Raw genomic sequence first — 21,573 nt, forward strand, 5'->3', positions numbered from 1 at the left:
GTCTTCCCCCCCCCCCCCCCCATCCTTGTCGAGGGCGCACCCATCTACAGGGTCCGTAGGATTTTGGACATGCGTCCTCGGGGCCGTGGTCATCAGTACCTAGTAGATTGGGAGGGGTACGGTCCTGAGGAGAGGAGTTGGGTTCCCTCTCGGGACGTGCTGGACCGTGCGCTGATCGATGATTTCCTCCGTTGCCGCCAGGCTTCCTCCTCGAGTGCGCCAGGAGGCGCTCGGTGAGTGGGGGGGTACTGTCATGTTGTCTTGTCTCTGTCCTTTCCCTTCACCCTGTCTCCCTCTGCTGGTCGTTGTTATGTTACCTTTTCTCCCCCTCTTTTCCCCAGCTGTGCCTTGTCTCCTCCTAATTACCCATTCACCCCGTTCCCCACCTGTTCCCTTTTTCCCTCTGATTAGGTCCCTATATCTCTCTCTGTTTCTGCTCCTGTCCTTGTCGGATTCTTGTTTGTTTGTTTGTGTGTCTCATGCCTGAACCAGACTATCATCGTGTGTGCTGCAACCTTGTCCTGTCCTGTCGGAATCTACCTGTCCATCTGAGCCCACGTATGTTCGTCATTAAAGTACTCTGTTTGTTAATTCGCTTTTGGGTCCTCATTCACGCACCATAACAGGTAGGCTTGTTTCACTGGACACTTGACCTTTGTAGTCAATAATAGTTTGCAAGCCCTGCCACATCCGACGAGCTTCGGAGCCGGTGTAGTGTATTATTCGGGATTTCTTATAAGCGTCCCAGTTAGAGTCCCGCTCCTTGAAAGCGGAAGCTCTACCATTTTTAGCTCAGTATGGATGTTGCCTGTAATCCATGGCTTCTGGTTGGAGTATGTACTTACGGTCACTGTGGGGACGACGTCATCGATTAACTTATCGATGAAGCCAGTGACTGATGTGGTGTACTCCGCAATGCCATCGGAAGAATCCCGGGAATATATTCTAGTCTGTGCTAGCAAAACAGTCCTGTAGCTTCGTATCTGCATCATCTGACCACTTCCTTATTGAGCGAGTCACTGGTACTTCCGGCTTTAGTTTTTCTTGTAAGCGGGAATCAACAGGATAGAGTTATGGTCAGATTGGACAAATGGAGGACGAGGGAGAGGTTTGTATGTGTCTGTGTGTGGATTAAAGGTGGTATAAAGTTTTTTTTCCTCTGGTTGCAAATGTAACATGCTGGGAAAAATTTGGTAAAATGGATTTAAGTTTCCCTTCATTAAAGCTCTCGGCCACTAGGAGAGCCACCCTTGGATGAGCATTTTATTGTTTGCTTATGGCCTTATACAGCTTGATGAGTGCGGTCTTAGGGCCAGCATCGGTTTGGGATGGTAAATAGACAGCTATGAAAAATATAGATGAAAATTCTCTTGGTAAGTAGTGTGGTCTCCAGCTTTTCATGAGATCCTTTACCTCGGGTGAGCAAAACCTTGAGACTTCCTTAATATTAGATTTCGGTGAAACATAAGATATTACAGATTTTAATGTCCAGTTGGTAGGATAGTTTTGATCAGAGCTCATCTATTTTGTTATCCAATGATTGCACGTTGGCTGATGGTATGGGGCCACAGTGTCTCCTGACCCCTCCTGTCTCAGCCTCCAGTATTTATGCTGCAGTAGCTTATGTGTCGGGGGGCTAGGGTCAGTCTGCTATATCTGGAGTACTTCTCCTGTCTTATCCGGTGTCCTGTGTGAATTTAAGTATGCTCTCTCTAATTCTCTCTTTCTTTCTCTCTCTCGGAGGACCTGAGCCCTAGGACCATGCCTCAGGACTACCTGGCATGTTAACTCCTTGCTGTCCCCAGTCCACCTGGCCGTGCTGCTGCTCCAGTTTCAACTGTTCTGCCTGCGGCTATGGAACCCTGACCTGTTCACCGGACGTGCTTCCTGTCCCAGACCTGCTGTTTTCAACTCTCTAGAGACAGCAGGAGCGGTAGAGATACTCTTAATGATCGGCTATGAAAAGCCAACTCACATTTATTCCTATAGCTACAACAAGCAAGCTTTGAAATCTGAATGCTCTGAATACAATACATTTCACATTAAACAAGTCCAGTTAGTTCTGAGTATGTGACTGAGTCTCTTATTCACACACTCATTAAGCTTAAGCCAATATGTCATGTATATGTTGTGCTTGTAGATGTGTAATGTAGCCTATGCTTGATGATATAGGCCTACAGTCCAGTTTTTTTTTTCTGGATCAAAAAGGGTCTTAGGTGGTTGACGTAGCAGCCACCAGTCGTTGGCGCAGCTACATTTGAGACTCCCTCATCTTGGCATTGTATAATTTTGGGGGGGAATTTTTAAGCCAATTTTCTGCAATTCTACACATTTCTTCATGGAACTTTTTTTGGTTTGTTGCTGTTTTAAAGTAAATTTCTTGCAATTCTACACATTTGTGAGTAGTTTCAGGAAACTAGGCCTATGTCACTCATCACTACTTTAAAGGAGAGGCAAATTTACTTCATCATAAATGTTTTATCAGAAGGCCTTTCTTTTTGGCAGAAATGCCTTCTGGAACATGTGAACTTTCATGTGCCTTAATAACAAACATGTATGCCATCTGTAAATACAAATACAATTGTTAAATTCTGAGCATAGTTGGTTTAGTCATGGAAAAAGACTGGAACTGTCCCGCTATGCATGATTGGCTGAGATAATGGATTGGATGGGCTGGACATGCCGAGAGATGAGTTCAGATTGTTCTGCCATGTAGCATGCTTCTGTCTTTAACATGAGCTGCTCAGTATGTATAGGTAATCCTTTCTAACGCAGATTTTTAAAGATATCACGAAGAACTGCAACAAAGAAGTTGACCGACTTATGAAATCAATGGAATGCCCAGTGGAAGCGGAGTATGATAGCTAAGGAGCTGGAGAAAATTCTGGCGTTTGATTGCAAACATTACACGGAGGGAGTCAAAAAGAGAACGCCTGCCTCTGGATTACATCTTTAAACTAAGTGCAACCATGCATGCCATCAGTGACAGAGAGGGAGAAGTGTTTATCAATGTACAGTCGTGGCCAAAAGTTTTGAGAATGACACACATTCATTTTTCTACAACATTTGCTGCTTCAGTGTCTTTAGATATTTTTGTCAGATGTTACTATGGAATACAGATGTACAATTACAAGCATTTCAAAAGTGTCAAAGGCTTTTATTGACATTTACATGAAGTTGATGCAAAGAGTCAATATTTGCAGTGTTGACCCTTTTTTTTCAAGACTTCTGCAATCCGCCCTGGCATGCTGTCAATTAACTTCTGGGCCACATCCTGACTGATGGCAGCCCATTCTTGCATAATCAATGCTTGGAGTTTGTCAGAATTTGTGGGGTTTTGTTTGTCCACCCGCCTCTTGAGGATTGACCACAAGTTCTCAATGGGATTAAGGTCTGGGGAGTTGCCTGGCCATGGACCCAAAATATCAATGTTTTGTTCCCCGAGCCAATTAGTTATCACGTTTGCCTTATGGCAAGGTGCTCCATCATGCTGTAAAAGGCATTGTTTGTCACCAAACTGTTCCTGGATGGTTGGGAGAAGTTGCTCTCGGAGGATGTGTTGGTACCATTCTTTATTCGTGGCAGTGTTTTTAGGCAAAATTGTGAGTGAGCCCACTCATGAATGGTCTCAGGATGCTTTACTGTTGGTATTACACAGTACTGATGGTAGCGCTCTTTCCCGGATGCCCCAAACAAGCAGAAAGGGGATTCATCAGAGAAAATTACTTTACCCCAGTCCTCAGCAGTCCAATCCCTGTACCTTTTGCAGAATATCAGTCTGTCCCTGATGTTTTTCCTGGAGAGAAGTGGCTTCTTTGCTGCCCTTCTTGACACCAGGCCATCCTCCAAAAGTCTGTGCGTGCAGATGCACTCACACCTGCCTGCTGCCATTCCTGAGCAAGCTCTGTACTGGTGGTGCCCCGATCCCGCAGCTGAATCAACTTTAGGAGACGGTCCTGGCGCTTGCTGGACTTTCTTGGGCACCCGGAAGCCTTCTTCACAACAATTGAACCGCTCTCTTTGAAGTTCTGGATGATCCGGAAAATGGTTGATTTAGGTGCAATCTTACTGGCAGCAATATCCTTGCCTGTGAAGCCCTTTTGTGCAAAGCAATGATGACGGCACATGTTTCCTTGCAGGTAAACATGGTTAACAGAGGAAGAACAATGATTCCAAGCACCACCCTTCTTTTGAAGCTTCCAGTCTGTTATTCAAACTCAATCAGCATGACAGAGTGATCTCCAGCCTTGTCCTCGTCAACACTCACACCTGTGTTAACGAGAGAAACACTGACATGATGTCAGCTGGTCCTTTTGTGGCAGGGCTGAAATGCAGTGGAAATGTTTTGGGGGGGGATTCAGTTAATTTGCATGGAAAAGAGGGACTTTTCAATTAATTGCTATTCATCTGATCACTCTTCATAACATTCTGGAGTATATGCAAATTGCCATCATACAAACTGAGGCAGCAGACTTTGTGAAAAATTCATATTTGTGTCATTCTCAAAACTTTTGGCCATGACTGTAGTTTAAAGATGTGCACTGAGAGTCGGGAAGCAAGTTCAAAGTGTCAGTGTTTTAATAAATAAACGAAACATAATACAAAACAAGAAACTTGAACAGCACACAGACATGAAACAGAAACAATACCGCCTGGGGAAGGAACTAAAGGGTGTGACATATATAGGGAAGGTAATCAAGGGGGTGATGGAGTCCAGCTGAGTGTCATAATGCGCGTAACGATGGTGACAGGTGTACGCCATAATGAGCAGCCTGGTGATCTAGAAGCCGGAGAGGGAGCACACGTGACAGTAAGAGAGTCTATCTAGCTAGTTACATTTTCAGATATTATGTGTTTCAAAACTTTGCATGATATGGTCATTATTTGAACTGGCTAGCCATCTAACTTAACGTTAGCTAACAAGCTAGAAACTAACCAAAACATTGTTTAGAACGTTGTTTTTAGTTGCCTGGTTTGCTAGATTGACATTATTTATTAGATCTTTTTCACCCTCTTTTTCTCCCAAATGTAATGGTATAAAATTGGTAGTTACAGTCTTGTCCCATCGTCCCATCGCTGCGACACAGCCTGGAATCGAACCAGGATCTGTAGTGACCGCTGCACCACACGGGAGGCCCTAAATTCATTTTTAAACAGATGGGTTGGTTGGTGTTAAAATACACCAGTTATGATATTTTTAGATAGATTTAGTATAAACCATAATTTAGTTTTCTAATCTTTGGTTGTTTAGCACATGGCCTCATGCGAATCTTTAAAGGGGCTAAGGCTTAATTAAGAGGGTGTGAACAAAGCTCAATGGGTGTAGACAAAGAAGAGCTCTCCAGTAGGCGTACCAAAACATTCAAGTCACATTTTCTCAAAAGTGGGGTTACAAGTGTATTAACTTTCAAAGCAGAATCACTTTCCCATTGTTCCTCATCTGCAGTGTATGAGCTACCATGAGTCTCTACTTGTATCCTGTGTAATACAAATATATGAAAACTGCTTAATTCATTGTTTTTTGGAATTTCAATTCTCCCAGTCTAGCTTTTATTTTGGTGATTGTTAGTTCTTAAAGATTATATTATTAAGAAATATACACTGAGTGTCCAAAACATTAAGAACACCTTAATAATATTGAGTTGCATCCCTTTTTACCCTCAGAACAGCCTCAATTCGTCGGGACATGGACTCTACAAGGTGTCGAAAGCGTTCCACAGGGATGCTGGCCCATGTCGACTCCAATGCTTCCCACGGTTGTGTCAAGTTGGCTGGATGTCCTTTGGGTGGTGGACCATTCTTGATACACACGGGAAACTGTTGTGCGTGAAAAACCAAGCAGCGTTGAAGTTTTTGACACAAACTGGTGTGCCTATCACCAGCTACCATACTCCTTTCAAAGGCACTTAAATATTTTGTCTTGCCCATTCACCTTCTGAATGGTACACACACACACACAATCCATGTCTCAGTTGTCTCAAGGATTAAAAATCCTTCTGTAACCTGTCTCCTCCCCTTCATCTACACTGGTTTGAAATGGATTTAACAAGTTACATCAATAAGGGATCATAGAGCACATATTTTGTACACTCAGTGTACAAGTCCATTATGTTTTCTACATTTATATCTGAGTTTAGTTGTTTTAGTTTTCACTTTAATCATTTTTCCATCCCCCAAAAATGTATAATAATAATTACACTGTTTGGATTTAGGTGACCCGGAAATGTGGTTTGCAGGCAGGATATGCATACAAACAAGACATGGAGACACTGTTCTCTACTTAGGCTAATGATCCCAGTGAGAATAAAATATGACCGAAGCGCTGGGCAGCCAACATCACATTAAACAAATTCCAACATAGAATGATATACAGCATAATGACACCCACAAAATGAGGTAACCTCTGTGGCGACATCTGTACATTCCAAACAGACATGCTTTTGTTGGCTAGTACATGTACACCACCATTGTTCATATTACAGCGAGCGCATGACAAATTGTGCGAATATGCAATGACCTGCTTTTCGGCATTGGCTCACTTCAGGGATTGTCAAAAAAGATCAAGGAAATCTTAAATCTCCACTGTAAACAAATGTTTCAACAGTGACACAGTCATGATTGTTCATTCTCTATGGCACATTTCCTTTGCCACTCAGTGTGAAGTCAGAGGATAAATGTGTAGCTGACAGCGACCTTCTCAAGATTTCACCCGAGGTAACATCCTAACGTCCAATAACACATTTTGTAGAGTGGACAAAATTAGCACAACCCAGTCTGAGTTTAAGTCCCTACTTGCTGGCTGAGTGGGCATCATGCATCCACAAGGCTATGTTATCAAACGCCACAGCAAGCTGAAAACAGTTCAATAACCACATTTTTTTTAATGAGTACTCAGAGCCACTGCAAGAACCCTTGATGTTTCCCTTGCTTATGGTCCTACAATCGCAATGCTCCCTTTCTCAAATCACATCGCAGGACAAAACATAATCACCAATTAGTTTAAAAGTCAACATGAGGTTGCGTGAGGTTTGTCTCAGTCTGCAAAACAAACTCTGGAAAAATACATTTGTCTGCCACATCGCTGTCAAACCCACTTTTAGAAATGAAGGCCATTGATTTGCATTAGGACCATGTCCTAAGCAGCAGAGCATGCTGTTGGTAATTTCCCCAAATTGAATTGGGGGGGGGGCATTGGGTCTAATAGAGAGAGGTCCAGTGAACCCAGACACTAAGACCTGCCAAGTATTCTAGGCTAGGCATGGACGGCTAATCCAATTCTCATGGTTAGAGAAGCAATGCCCACAGATTCAAGATAACTAAGCCCACATTTTTGGAAGAGAACAGAGTACATGAGCAAAAAGTGGACAGAATTGTTTGTTTCTATATAGTAGTAGCAGGACTTGCAAGCCAGAATGTGTAGGGAGCATGCCTACAATGTAGGCCTCAAAGGAACGTCTGGTTAGCTGAAAAGAGTTCACAGATTTTCTCTACATTGCTATTACTTGTTTATGCTGGTTTTAAAGAGGAACTGCACCCGCTGATTTGGCCTCTTTTTTTTTTTTTGGGCATCCTCCTCAAGAAATACTGGCAGCCATTACGGAAGCCAAATGTGAGTTGGCTGAGGGGTGTGGTTTGATGTGGGTGTTAATTGGGTGTGCCCTTGTTTTATTGTCACATACACCAAATAGGTGCAGGGAAATGTGTTGTTTTTACAGGGTTTTAATAACTTTCAAATGTAGAAACAGGCCCATGTAGAATAAACAACCCTTTCCATAATACCACAGAAGCAGTGTTCTACTAATATAACAATCTTTCCTCTTTCATTGTCATTCCCAGCCGATACGGATCCGGTCTAGTGGTAATGAGGCTACCTTGGCAAACATGTCAAGAGTGGTCATACCTTCCTGTGTGGCGTCCCGTATACAACAGGAGTTGCCTGACCCTGGTGCAGAATACAAAGGGTTTCTACCTCCCCATATCGACTGATACCATTCAATTCAATAAAAAACTTGAAAAAAGACAATACAAGTAAAAGTTGTGTCTAGTAAAACTTTTATACCAAATCTCTCTTCATTCAGAGACATCAGTAACAAGCCCGTCTGTCAGTCTGGACTTCATCACATCATCTTGCAAGTCTCCATGTGCTGGCTCCATATATGTTTCTGGGAACACATACACACATAGTCGCTGTTCTATTACCAATGGCAGTTCGGATAGGTGATATCTGACATACAAACAGGTAATATGTTGAAGTTCGAACAGGTCAGATCAAACCTACCCAATGATGGTCTCCCGATCAAACACCTGAGGCTGCCGTCTGGCAAAAGCATCTCCAGTCCATCTGTAGAAATAGGCAGAATTGAGGCAGAGTTCAGTGGCACATGGAATGAAAAGGGTGTTGCTATTACTAGACATTTGTGCTGCATTGTATTATTAGTGATCACCTTATTGTGGATGTGTTGAGTGGTTGTGTTGAGCGCCAGATCTCTCTGCATCTCATGCATCTGTGAACACACACACACAGTCACTGTTCTATTACCTACGTGAGTTAGGGATAGGTGATATCTGACACACAAATATATACTACGTTGAAGTCTGTTCTCCATATCGACGCCCGTTGGTGAGCAGGCAAGATGTGAGGCTGGGGTGAGGTCTTTGCCAGCACCCCATTGATGGGCATGGCAGCGTAGATCAGTCCCTGGCCCCTCATCAAAGTTACTGTTCGGTCACACACACACACACACACACACACACACAGCACTGATTACAGTGCCTTGCGAAAGTATTCGGCCCCCTTGAACTTTGCGACCTTTTGCCACATTTCAGGCTTCAAACATAAAGATATAAAACTGTATTTTTTTGTGAAGAATCAACAACAAGTGGGACACAATCATGAAGTGGAACGACATTTATTGGATATTTCAAACTTTTTTAACAAATCAAAAACTGAAAAATTGGGCGTGCAAAATTATTCAGCCCCTTTACTTTCAGTGCAGAAAACTCTCTCCAGAAGTTCAGTGAGGATCTCTGAATGATCCAATGTTGACCTAAATGACTAATGATGATAAATACAATCCACCTGTGTGTAATCAAGTCTCCGTATAAATGCACCTGCACTGTGATAGTCTCAGAGGTCCGTTAAAAGCGCAGAGAGCATCATGAAGAACAAGGAACACACCAGGCAGGTCCGAGATGCTGTTGTGAAGAAGTTTAAAGCCGGATTTGGATACAAAAATATTTCCCAAGCTTTAAACATCCCAAGGAGCACTGTGCAAGCGATAATATTGAAATGGAAGGAGTATCAGACCACTGCAAATCTACCAAGACCTGGCCGTCCCTCTAAACTTTCAGCTCATACAAGGAGAAGACTGATCAGAGATGCAGCCAAGAGGCCCATGATCACTCTGGATGAACTGCAGAGATCTACAGCTGAGGTGGGAGACTCTGTCCATAGGACAACAATCAGTCGTATATTGCACAAATCTGGCCTTTATGGAAGAGTGGCAAGAAGAAAGCCATTTCTTAAAGATATCCATAAAAAGTGTTGTTTAAAATGTGCCACAAGACACCTGGGAGACACACCAAACATGTGGAAGAAGGTGCTCTGGTCAGATGAAACCAAAATTGAACTTTTTGGCAGCAATGCAAAATGTTATGTTTGGCATAAAAGCAACACAGCTGAATACACCATCCCCACTGTCAAACATGGTGGTGGCAGCATCATGGTTTGGGCCTGCTTTTCTTCAGCAGGGACAGGGAAGATGGTTAAAATTGATGGGAAGATGGATGGAGCCAAATACAGGACCATTCTGGAAGAAAACCTGATGGATTCTGCAAAAGACCTGAGACTGGGACGGAGATTTGTCTTCCAACAAGACAATGATCCAAAACATAAAGCAAAATCTACAATGGAATGGTTCAAAAATAAACATATCCAGGTGTTAGAATGGCCAAGTCAAAGTCCAGACCTGAATCCAATCGAGAATCTGTGGAAAGAACTGAAAACTGCTGTTCACAAATGCTCTCCATCCAACCTCACTGAGCTCGAGCTGTTTTGCAAGGAGGAATGGGAAAAAATGTCAGTCTCTCGATGTGCAAAACTGATAGAGACATACCCCAAGCGACTTACAGCTGTAATCGCAGCAAAAGGTGGCGCTACAAAGTATTAACTTAAGGGGGCTGAATAATTTTGCACGCCCAATTTTTCAGTTTTTGATTTGTTAAAAAAGTTTGAAATATCCAATAAATGTCGTTCCACTTCATGATTGTGTCCCACTTGTTGTTGATTCTTCACAACAAAATACAGTTTTATATCTTTATGTTTGAAGCCTGAAATGTGGCAAAAGGTCGCAAAGTTCAAGGGGGCCGAATACTTTCGCAAGGCACTGTACATTATTAATGATGGTGGTTATGGATAGCCTGATGGAAACAATCTGATTGCTGCGTTCACCTTTCTATTTCACTTCAGTTATCATAAAATGTACAGTGAAATAGAACAGGAATCAAGTTGGTTCCACTAGGTTATGCTCTGGACATTATATGCATCTAAGTAGAAAATAAGCAACAAATAATGTCAGTTTCAATAAATTATGTTTCACAATTGGGTTATCAAACGTGTCAATGTAATGAAGTGGGTTACCTTCTGCATTTGTACAAATGATGAGCCTGTGAAAGCTGTTGCTGCTGACAGGTGAATGTTGCTGGCCGGATACTTGTCAACATTCATAGGAATGCTCACAGCGAGGTCATGTCTGCATGATGCTGATGACAGCCCACTTGCTGGTCTTTTCGATGCTGCATTTTTGGCGGCAAACTAGATAGCTCTCGAACAACTGCAGCAGGCAATCTTATGAGGTGGTGTTGACTGAAAGAGCCTGTGACAGGGTGATATAATTGACTGCCAAGTGGCGAATTGCATTTTGTTCTAAAGAAATGACAAAGTTTTTTGCTAATGCACTTCGCAACCAAAATGAAAACTAGCTGTATTTGTTTGGCTGGGGAATTAGCTTACTAGTTTATCAAGCTAGGTATTTTTTAATAGTACTTTTCACATAACAGACATTACCTGTCGTTGTTGATGAAGCTATCTGTGTCATCAGGGTAGTAACTCGGGTTACTATCAGAGGCTTCATGATGGCGTGTCCTTTTCATAGCAATCGAGGGAGACTCTGGCAACAACGGAGGAGGTGTCAGAAGGGTACTTGTGTCACATGACACAGTTTTTAAAAAATGTTTGACAAGCTGTGAAAATAGCAAGTGAACAGTGAATAAAATACTTTTTGGAGATTGCTAAACCATTTGAATCACATTGCTGGACATGTTATGATACTAGTGCTGAGCAATTAACGGAGTTGTAGTTTTCAACAGGCCAAAATTCTACATAGTTTAGCGCAGAAAACGTGGTAATTAACTACAATGACGATAATCCATTGCGTGCCCACCTACTTGACTGGTCTGTGTGGAGCACTGAGACCCACAGAAATTGACAGAACAGAGAATGTGCAATCAAGAGGGATAGAAAGCAGTTGCTTCGCAAAGTATGTCTACCTGAAATACATGATCCAAGTGATTGATAGTTGGTTTTCAGCAGTCATAGAAGTATGCCTTATTTACTTTGAAGAGCTACTAAAATTGTGATTTTGTCAGATGGCATAGGGAGCAGCTCTATAGAGATGATATGATGACTTGGAATGAAATAATAAAGTCATCAAATTAAACAAATGTTTAAGTAATGTGCAATATGAATGGTTAATAAGTGATTTACAGTAATGGGCAGTCACTACCATCATGGGACTTTTATTAATAGTTGTATTCTGTGTTGTTACAGCTTTCAACCCACATAATGCATACTGCATTTCATGTCAACAGTTCATGATAAAACATTTTTTTTTATAATCAAACCGAAATGACCTCAAAAAGCACTAATCGCTCAGCACTATATGATACCCACCTTCACTCCTTCTGGAAGGTCCCGGCATCTGTTCATGACCAGGGGATCAGTCTGGTACCCAGATTAGATTAAGGCCGGTGACGCCGTTACAGTATGCAACCAACTGTCATATGTTTTGCTATGGCCCTGGGTTGGTTTGTTACTGCTAGTTAGTACATACATAAGTTAGATGGTACCACCATAGTTGCATCCAATATTTATGTGTGCCCTAAACATGGGTTGCACTTCAGAGGCTAATGTGACTGTTGTCTAAATGACACTAATTTAGAGTGGCATGGATATATGTTGACATGCAAAAGTTGGCAAATAATTAGTAGGAAACAACTTTGCCATATGTGACCAACTGGCTCGATCTTATGTAGCAAAACTTGAAATTGTGTTTTTTACATTGGATAAAAGTAGAAACTCCGAGCTAGAAAATTGTATATTATACACTACAGTTGAGGAACAATGGGAAAGTAATTCTGCTTTGAAAATTGATAAACTTTTGAGAAAATTTCCCTTGAATGTTTTGGTAAACCTAGAAACCTAGAGAGCTTTCATTTTTCTACACCCATTCAGCATCGTTCACACCTTCTTAAGCCTTAGCCCCACCCATCTCTTTAAATATTCACATGAGGCGATTTCAAGACTAGAAGGTGGTTTATACTATGTGTATCGACAGTTGTCGCAGTGATATCATTTTGTTTAGACACATAGCTCATAGCTAGCTCAACAATTATCCGAACTCATAACATTACTACCCCGCATGAATCTGCAGGTAGCTAACCAACCAAGTTACATGTTAGCTATCTAGTTAACATTAGGCTATAACTAGTAATGCAAATGGCTCAAATATGAATAATATTACTACCCAGATCATAAGCATAACGTTAGTTGACGAGTCAGCCAGCTAACGTTGGCTAGCTAGCTAAAAGTATGCTTTAACGTGAAATGAAAACTACTTTCTGACTAAATTAGAAACATATAATATCTGAAAATGTAGCTAGCTAGACTCTCTTACCCGTATACATGGATGGACGCTTCTCCCTCTCTGTCACGGATCCCATGGTTGCCCTTAGTTTGAAGATGTAATCCGGAGATAGGTGTTCTCTTTTCGATCCCTTTGCATATTTGCCATCAAATGCCAGCATTTTCTCCATCTCCTTAGCTATCATACTCTAATTCCACCGGGCATTCCACTGATTTCAAATCTTGGCCCTCCAGAAAGTGGAGAGCAACACTTTTGCAGTTCTACTACGTAATATCTTTCAAAAAAGCAGCGTTATAAAGGAATACCTACACATACTGACCAGCTCATGTTATAGACAGAAGCGTCCTACATGGCAGAAAAATCAGAACTCATGGCTCGGCATGTCCAGCCCATCCATTATCTGAGCCAATCATGGCTAGAGGTAAGGATCCTTTCTTTTTCTGTGGTTAAACCAATTAGGCTCATAATTTAACAATTTGATTCATATTTACAGATGGCATACAAGTCTGTTATTAAGGCACATGAAAGTTCATTTCTGCCATAAAACACATTTTGCTAAAAAAAACAACGTTTAAATTCAATTGGCTCTCCTGTGAAATAGTGACGTATACCCCTAGTTTCCTGAAACGAGTCACATATTATGATGTTGTCAATTGACTTTAGAGAGATAGCAATTACTGTTACTAGCAATGTAAGTAAAAAATAGCTAGCAATGCTAAAGTTAGCTAACTAAAATATGGTGGTCCCCTCAATCTTAGTTACCTGGCTAAAGTTATACTGCATCCACAGTTAATCTGGTGACATCACAATTCTGAAAAAAGTTTTTCCTATAAAGGATTTGCGTACATCTGAAATGTTCTCGTGTTTCTTCGACTAAGTTGTATTGAGGTAGGCTAATGTTAGCCAGCCATCTAGCTAGTTAGGGTAACTAGCATCTACTATGCTAGCGATAACGATGATCAAAATATACATAACCTGATACATAACCAGCAGTCTATCACCTAGCTACCGGTATACTCACCAACGAACTCCAACCACCTAGTCCTTCGGCAGGGCATGCAAACCAGTTGGCTGTGCATCCTGCTGGAAGCATGCATTGCATGGTCAGTCCGTATAGGGCTTTTCAGTCTAAAACGTCTGTGATCCTTTAAACGCGTTGGGGGTGATGAAACAGCAGAACCCCATTCAATGGTTTTTAGGGGTAGTCACTCTAATGTGCTTCAACGCCTGTCTTTATCATAAAATAGTTAAATTAACTTTTAGGTTTGCTTTTTAAAACAGAATTGTGGTACAAGCAGTCATGTGCATTTGTAACAGTATAACTTTAGACCGTCCCCTCGCCCATACCCGGGCGCGAACCAGGGACCCTCTGCACACATCAACAACAGTCACCCACGAAGCATTGTTACCCATCGCTCCACAAAAGCCACGGCCCTTGCAGAGCAAGGGGAACTACTACTTCAAGGTCTCAGAGCAAGTGACAACACTGATTGAAACACTATTTAGCGCGCACCACCGCTAACTAAGCTAGCGTTTCACATCCGTTACATATTCATGGATGCCAAGGGAAGCCAGGCTTCACCAAACATTTTTTTTTTTAATTATATATGAAAACATACAATTATTTATCTTCCGTCTCTCTGTGTTTCAGAATTGTCCTTCAATTCACAAGAAGCTGAATGTATCTCACAGGAGAAAGCATCAGAGTGAGCCAAACACCTCCCCTATATCTCTCTACGTGTAGGCCATCTATCTGATGCTGTATGGTCCAAACGAGTATGACATTGTTACCGCCAGTAGCATTAAAGGCGAGGGAAGACGGCGAGCATCTGGCCTCCCTTGACAAAAAAAGTATAAAAAAATTCCAATCAGCTTTGACCTAAACTGAGAGAGCTCAACTGTGAATGGTCCTGGCTCATGAAAAGCTTGGATTTGGCATCACTCCTATCAAATCCCATTGAGAGCATAAGTAATTGACAGAAAAACAGAAATTGTTGCATCTTGTTGTGCTGTTGTCCTCTAGTGGTTAGCCATCTAGCTAAAACCGGCCCTTTCCTGAATTAGCCATGGATGGAGATAGGGATTTGGACTTGTGGTTTTACTTAATTCTCCGTACTGGCCAAATACTATAATGACGATTCTGATCCAACCATTAATTCATACATTATTGTGCCCCTGGCCTGAGAGGATGGAAGTTCAATATGTAGCCAGATGTAGAAGGCTAATGTTAACTAGCTAACGTTGCCCATGAATGGAAGTTTACTTTGCGACTGGTGGTAACTCGGCCTTTAGGCCTATACAGTATATAAAAGGTCGCAAGGCATATGAATTAACAGGTTAAAGAGCAAACAACAAATTATCACAACACATAGGCTTGGCTTCCCCAGTGATTTTACACATGCACTGCTACTGGTAACAAGTGCCTCAACTTTGAAAGAGTCCCATCTTAGTTCTTCAGATTGCAAATGTACCAATACAACACGCTCAAGTAATAAATAGCATGGGGCTCTCTGGGAAAACAACAAACAAGTTGCCAAAATTGACAATAAATTAACGAATGAATAACAAAAACTAGTGTCAACTGCTTCAGGAAAGCCATTTCTCTAGAAGAGACGCAAACAATAACATGGTAACTACTGTCACAAGATATGAAATAGCATGAGATCAAAGAGCACTGTGACTGAGGATGGTCTTTGGACAACTTCATGCAATGCCGTTGTATTTCTGCTACAAGCACAGCACAGAGCACTGATGGTGAAAACCTCAAGTCAAGCCATATGTTTAAAAGTTGAACGAGAAGACAGACAGAATCCAGCTAAGCCTGGTCTCATCTCGAGTATGCTGTCGTGACTCCTTTTTTTGGACAGAGGGGTTACAAAGAGTAGGGGTGCAAATCACACCAATGGGAACAAAGGGGGGTAGTTGTCATGGCAACAATGCTGTTGGATAACATTTTGTGGATCTTTTAGTAGACAGCCAGCCAGTAATGGGCAATGTGGTGATTTAGGCTCAAACACCAGTCTTACCGTAATAAACATGCAACAGACTCCCTTTTCTAAGCAGAGGCAAGTACCAGCAATAAAACTGATTTACAACTAGCACAATTAGTAGAGGTCTCATTGCAAGACAACAGCAACCACATCAAACGCATAGAAGAATGGAGAGAGAGGAGGTGGAAAGGACAAAATAAATATAAAGTACAAAATAAAGGACAAAATAAATATAAAAATATCTGCCATGCATATGGAGGTGCATATAAAAGGCTATTGCATTCAAATTAACACAGTTTCATTACCTGTGACTGATATCTTCATGGTGGCCTCAAGGGGCCGGTTGTTGTCCAGGTCTCTGCTCAGCCTCAAGTCCCCTGTGTCCTGGTTCAGGATGAGTAGACTCAGCTCGTTGCCTTCCACAAAACTGTAGTGGAGTTTATCTGACACATCTGGGTCCTGGGCTGGAACCTTCCCAATCACCCCAGCCGGAAAGCTGTTGGACCTGTTGGTGATGTAGTTGTTGAAGATGATCTCAAAGTCACGTAGGACAGGGGAATTGTCATTGACATCCAGCAGGCGGATGTGCACGATGGCGCGGCTGACTAACGGTGCAGAGGTTGCCTGGACGACGATTGTGTACTCCATCTTCGACTCGTAGTCTAAATCAGTAAGGGCGATAAGATCCCCATTGAAGATGTCTAATTGGAAGACCTCTGGGACGTTTCCTTCCACTATTTGGAACAGGATCTGCGCGTTTGTTCCCTCGTCGGGATCTGTAGCGGTGATGCGGGCTACGACAGAACCCACAGGACTGTTCTCCACTACACAGACGTACAGTTCGTCCTTTTCAAACACAGGAGCATTGTCGTTGATGTCCAGGATGGACACATGGACGTCCACGGCTGCCTTAAGAGGCGGAACCCCCTTATCCACAGCAAAGGCCTTCAGGTTGTACACAGGCACATTCTCCCTGTCCAGTTTCCTGGCTGTTCTAATGATGCCAGAGTACGGCTCAATGATGAAGTCCCCCTCTCCATCATCCCCACCCTGAAAGGTGTAACTAAGCCTCCCATTAGACCCGGAGTCCCTGTCAGAGGCAGAGATCTGGAGGACGCTGGTGTACACAGCTGCGTCCTCAAACACAGTCCCCTGGTATATGTCCCTGAGGAACTGTGGCGCATTATCGTTAGCATCCAGAATGATGATCTCCACATATGTGGTGTCAGATTTCTGAGGGATGCCGTTGTCGCAGGCAATGATAGCCAGCGTGTAGGAGGCCTGATCCTCATAGTCGATTTCTATCTGCGTGGTTATGCCACCTGTGTCAGGGTTGATCTTGAACTGTGGCACGTTATCCTCCATGACGTAGCTGATGCGGGCGTTCTCTCCAGTGTCCTCATCTGTGGCACTGATTACCACCACGGTGGAGCCCACCGGTTGGTCCTCGCTGATCATCACCTGGTAGTTGGCACTCTGGAACACGGGCCGGTGGGTGTTGGCATCGGTGACGTTGATAAAGACCTGTGCTGTGTCATAGCGTGTGCCATCTGAGGCGGTCACCGTCAGGACAAACTGACGCTCCTGTTTGTAGTCCAGCAGCAGTGCCAGGGTGATAACTCCCCCAGCAGTCTGACTGGTGATGGCGAACCTGTTCCGCGTATTGCCGCTGGAGATCTGGTATGTTACCACACTGTTGGAGTCCCGATCTATGGCAGAGAGTGCTAGTACACTGGTACCCACCACAGCATCCTCATTAATTTTAAGGCTATACAATCTCTGAGTGAAAGTGGGGACATTGTCATTCACGTCAAGCACCGTCACACTGACACTGGCCGTGGAAGACATGGCAGGAAACCCATGATCCACTGCTTCTACGCCAAAAGTGTAAAAGTCAGTGGTCTCCCTGTCCAGCTCTACACTGACTGTAATCCACCCTGTGCTGTTGTTTATGGTGAAGGGGAAGCCTGGAGCCATGTCTGTTAGTCTGTACTCCAAATGAGAGTTGTCACCGGAGTCTGCATCAATAGCCTGAATATGAATCACAGAATAACCAATAGCCACATTTTCCAATACTGTGGCTTGAAAGGGTGTGCTAACAAACATAGGGGCGTTATCGTTGACATCCACAACTTGCACTACAACTATCCCTGTGCCATTAATCAGAGGTGGTCTTCCCCCATCCTGTGCCTTTATTCTCAGATTGTATTCCCTGATGATCTCATAATCTAGAGGGTTGATTATTTCAATGTCACCTGTAGGGGAATGGATGTAGAACTGGCCCTTCACGTTACCACTGACGATGCTGTAGTGGACTTTTGCATTGTTGCCCTCGTCTTTGTCTGTGGCCTTCACCTGGGCCACTTTGGTGTTCACTGCCACGCTCTCAAGCACCTGGACTACATACCTTTTCTCACTGAACTGGGGGTAGTTATCGTTCTCATCCTCCACAGAGATATACACTGTAGCCGTGGCACTGCGGGGGCCTGGGTCTTTACCCTGGTCATTGGCCTCCACTATCAGCAGATACTGGGTCAAGGTTTCTCTGTCAGGCCGAACCCTAATCTTGACTAATCCATTTCTAGGGTCGATTTCAAAACCAGCATTATCTTCTTCCTCATTCACAATCTTATAGATCATATTGGCATTTGATGGGGCATCCCCATCTGTCGCCCTTATAGTCAACACTTCAAAGCCTACCTCGACGTTCTCCCTAATGCTGACCCTGTACTCTGTCTGCTCAAACACAGGCCCATGATCATTAGTGTCACTAATAGTGACGGTGAGGTAAGCAGTGGCCGACCTTTTAGGGATGCCATTGTCTGTAGCAATAACTTTGAATACATGTGTATCCTTGACCTCCCTGTCCAAAGGCTGCAAAGTTGTGATGCTGCCGGTCTGCAAGTTGATTTGGAAATAATTATTGGATCTGCTATCGAACAGCGCTTCCATATCATATACAACCTCACCAGCATCTCCATTGTCGGTATCCAGTGCTTTGAGCGTAATTACGCGAGTTCCCGCGGGTTCGTTCTCCGGGACAGACACCTGATAGTTGGGCAGTTGAAACTGGGGAGCGGTATTCACATTTCTCTTTTTACGTTTGGTCAATGAATCCAGTCTCCCCAAATCCCTGTCTGTAAACATGGCATGACTACGTAGAGAATTAAATCGCAATTTTACACGGACAGTGGTGTAATTCCATAGATTTTGCACCTTGCAGAGTAAATCCAACTCGTTCCGCTCATTGAATTGCAGACAGTTTGGAGAAAAACTCCCGTTATCAAACACGGCTTTCCAGTTCCCTCCCGTACATGATGAACGATAAGAGTGAGGTTGTCGAGTAAATAGTGGTAAATGTTCATAAATGTTCAAAAGCAAAATACTGGTAGAGACGCATGGCGAAGTCGACACTTTTGAGAGAACGTTCATGTAAATCTCGGGCTTACCTTCGGCGCTCTTACTCCTATATTTAATTAAACAATTTTGCCCATGCACAAAAGTATTGAAGTTAATTAAAATAAAGTTTTCCGAGGTAATGGATTGGATCTGAATGTAAAGCGGCGCTGGGTTCTTCGGCAACTTCGCACAATTCACTTTTCCTGAGAAATATACAATTCCATGTTGTCTTTCAATATTGAAAATGTGTCTCACGTATTTAGGAGTTAAAGTCCTGTCTATTTGATAGATCCAACCCCGTCCAAGAGAGACATTTCCGAGCACTACTCCAGGCTGAAAATGATCAGAAACGTGTACATCAAAAAATGCAAACACTGGAATGTGTGATAGAAAACATGTCCATAGCCAAATAATTTGTAATTCCATGGTTTAAAACGCATGGCATCCAACAAATCGGTCAAAAACACCTATAAAGTCCACTGAAGTTTTTCCCGGGTGCTCGCTGTCCTGTCCCGTTCCATGATTAGTTAAAATGTTGCGGAGTGCTGTACAGCGTGCACATGAAATAGTTCAAAGTGGTCTCGCTCTTTCACTGCCCTTCCTCAGATAGCAACCCTTCTCCCCGGGGATTGTTTGTCAGGCAAATGCAGATTCCCAAAATCTCAGCAGCTGACCACAATGTACCATGAAGTGATTCTCCCAAAAATCTCCAAAAACCTCTTATTTGCGCAATGCTATTGTTTTTGGGGCGACTCAGACTTAGGTTTGCCAATTACATGAACATTTAAAGCCTGTCCTCATTGTATCAAAATCCCCACAAAATCCTCAGAAAATGTCAACTTCATTAAATGCTGTCACCTAGTGGACAAACTTAACTATAGGAAGTGTCTAGAATCATGTGGCCTAAGTATCCATCCACTCCAAACGATCTAACTTTAGACATTATCATTTGATATAACTTTATACATTTGATCATTCTTGGTGCAGACAAGTAGATAGATCACACGTATTTACCATCAGATGCTCTACCAAAATACACAAGGGTACTTTAATATACCTCACATTTGACAGAGCACATTAATTAACATTTTCAATAAACTTATACCAAGTATTTGCTCAAATGTACAAGTGTATGATACCTTATTATGAGAGCACGAGAAAATCTCTGACTGTGTGTGTATGTCTGTTGGCAGGAGATGCTCTTCAGTTGAGGTCAAACTTCTGGGTGGCGAGACAATAGTGGGCTATACCTTCTCTGATAGCAGTGAGCAGACAGGTCAACTCTCTGGCCGTTTTACCAGACCAGTAGTACATTTACAAGACTCGGCATTACAATAACTTAAATTAAGAACGTTTATTTCAACATTTTAAATCATCACAAAGAGCAGCAAGATGGCAACAAACAAAAAGTAAAAGGTACAGTGCCATTCTATTATATAAATCAGATTGGTTTCTTGCATAGTATTTATATGAACTGTCTGGATGTAAATCACTATCTCCTTTTCTAATGATCCTTGATCCTTGATCATCAACAACGAGTTGTACCCGTATACATGACACTAGTGTGTGGTATAGGCACAAGAGAGAGCAGGAAGGCTAGTTGAATCAATGTACACGTACAGAAAATATTCAAATGTAGCCCTATAATGATATTTTTGAAAAGGATAAATTGATCAGGAGTGCATCCTTTAAGGCATTTATCTTCTTGTCTTCCAGACTCCATTTGATCAGGGGACAGCTCAGGTCAATCAACTGTAAGCAGAAAAAAAGATACATAAAATGACGTGTGTTCATTTCGATCCTGACAACATATCCACTGAACAGTATTGAATTCACATACCAGTTGATGTAATCCATTTGCATTCATATATTCCATTTTCAAACCTGTATGTAACAATCTAAAAAGTATCATATTAATTCATGCTTTCCTTCAATCTGTGGTCCAACTCATCCCAAACCATCTCAATTGGGTTGGGGTCGGGTGATTGTGGAGGCCAGGTCATCTGATGCAGTACTCCATCACTCTCCTTCTTGGTCGAATAGCCCTTACACAGCCTGGAGGTGTGTTGGGTCATTATCCTGTTGAAAAACAAATGATAGTCCCACTAAGCCCAAACTAGATTGGATGGCGTATCGCTGCAGAATGCTGTGGTAGCCATGCTGGTTAAGTGTGAGTTGAATGCGGAGATCATCCGTTCACCTACTCTGCATCTCACAAAGACACAGCGGTTGGAACCAAAAATCTCAAATTTGGACTCATC

The 21,573-nt window shown here is 42.6% G+C and overlaps 1 protein-coding gene and 1 long non-coding RNA gene across 2 annotated transcripts in view; both read right to left on the bottom strand.

Annotated features, from left to right (window-relative positions):
* The window catches only part of LOC110492612 (cadherin EGF LAG seven-pass G-type receptor 1), an 81,658-nt gene extending 61,585 nt beyond the window's left edge, over nucleotides 1-20,073 (bottom strand). The window contains exon 1 of the mRNA XM_036951766.1: nucleotides 16,219-20,073. Within this exon, the coding sequence (XP_036807661.1) occupies nucleotides 16,219-19,738 (3,520 nt within the window). The 5' untranslated portion in view covers nucleotides 19,739-20,073. The remainder of the gene's footprint in view (nucleotides 1-16,218) is intronic.
* LOC110492624 lies at nucleotides 5,712-14,351 on the bottom strand. The gene is made up of 5 exons (XR_005037374.1): nucleotides 11,066-14,351; nucleotides 10,640-10,874; nucleotides 8,445-8,718; nucleotides 8,279-8,341; nucleotides 5,712-8,162 (listed from the first exon to the last, which is right to left on the bottom strand). It is a non-coding gene; the product is annotated as an uncharacterized LOC110492624 (long non-coding RNA).
* Nucleotides 20,074-21,573: the final 1,500 nt, after the last annotated feature.

Source organism: Oncorhynchus mykiss, chromosome 2 (assembly GCF_013265735.2).
Source record: "Oncorhynchus mykiss isolate Arlee chromosome 2, USDA_OmykA_1.1, whole genome shotgun sequence".
Lineage (NCBI taxonomy): Eukaryota > Metazoa > Chordata > Actinopteri > Salmoniformes > Salmonidae > Oncorhynchus > Oncorhynchus mykiss.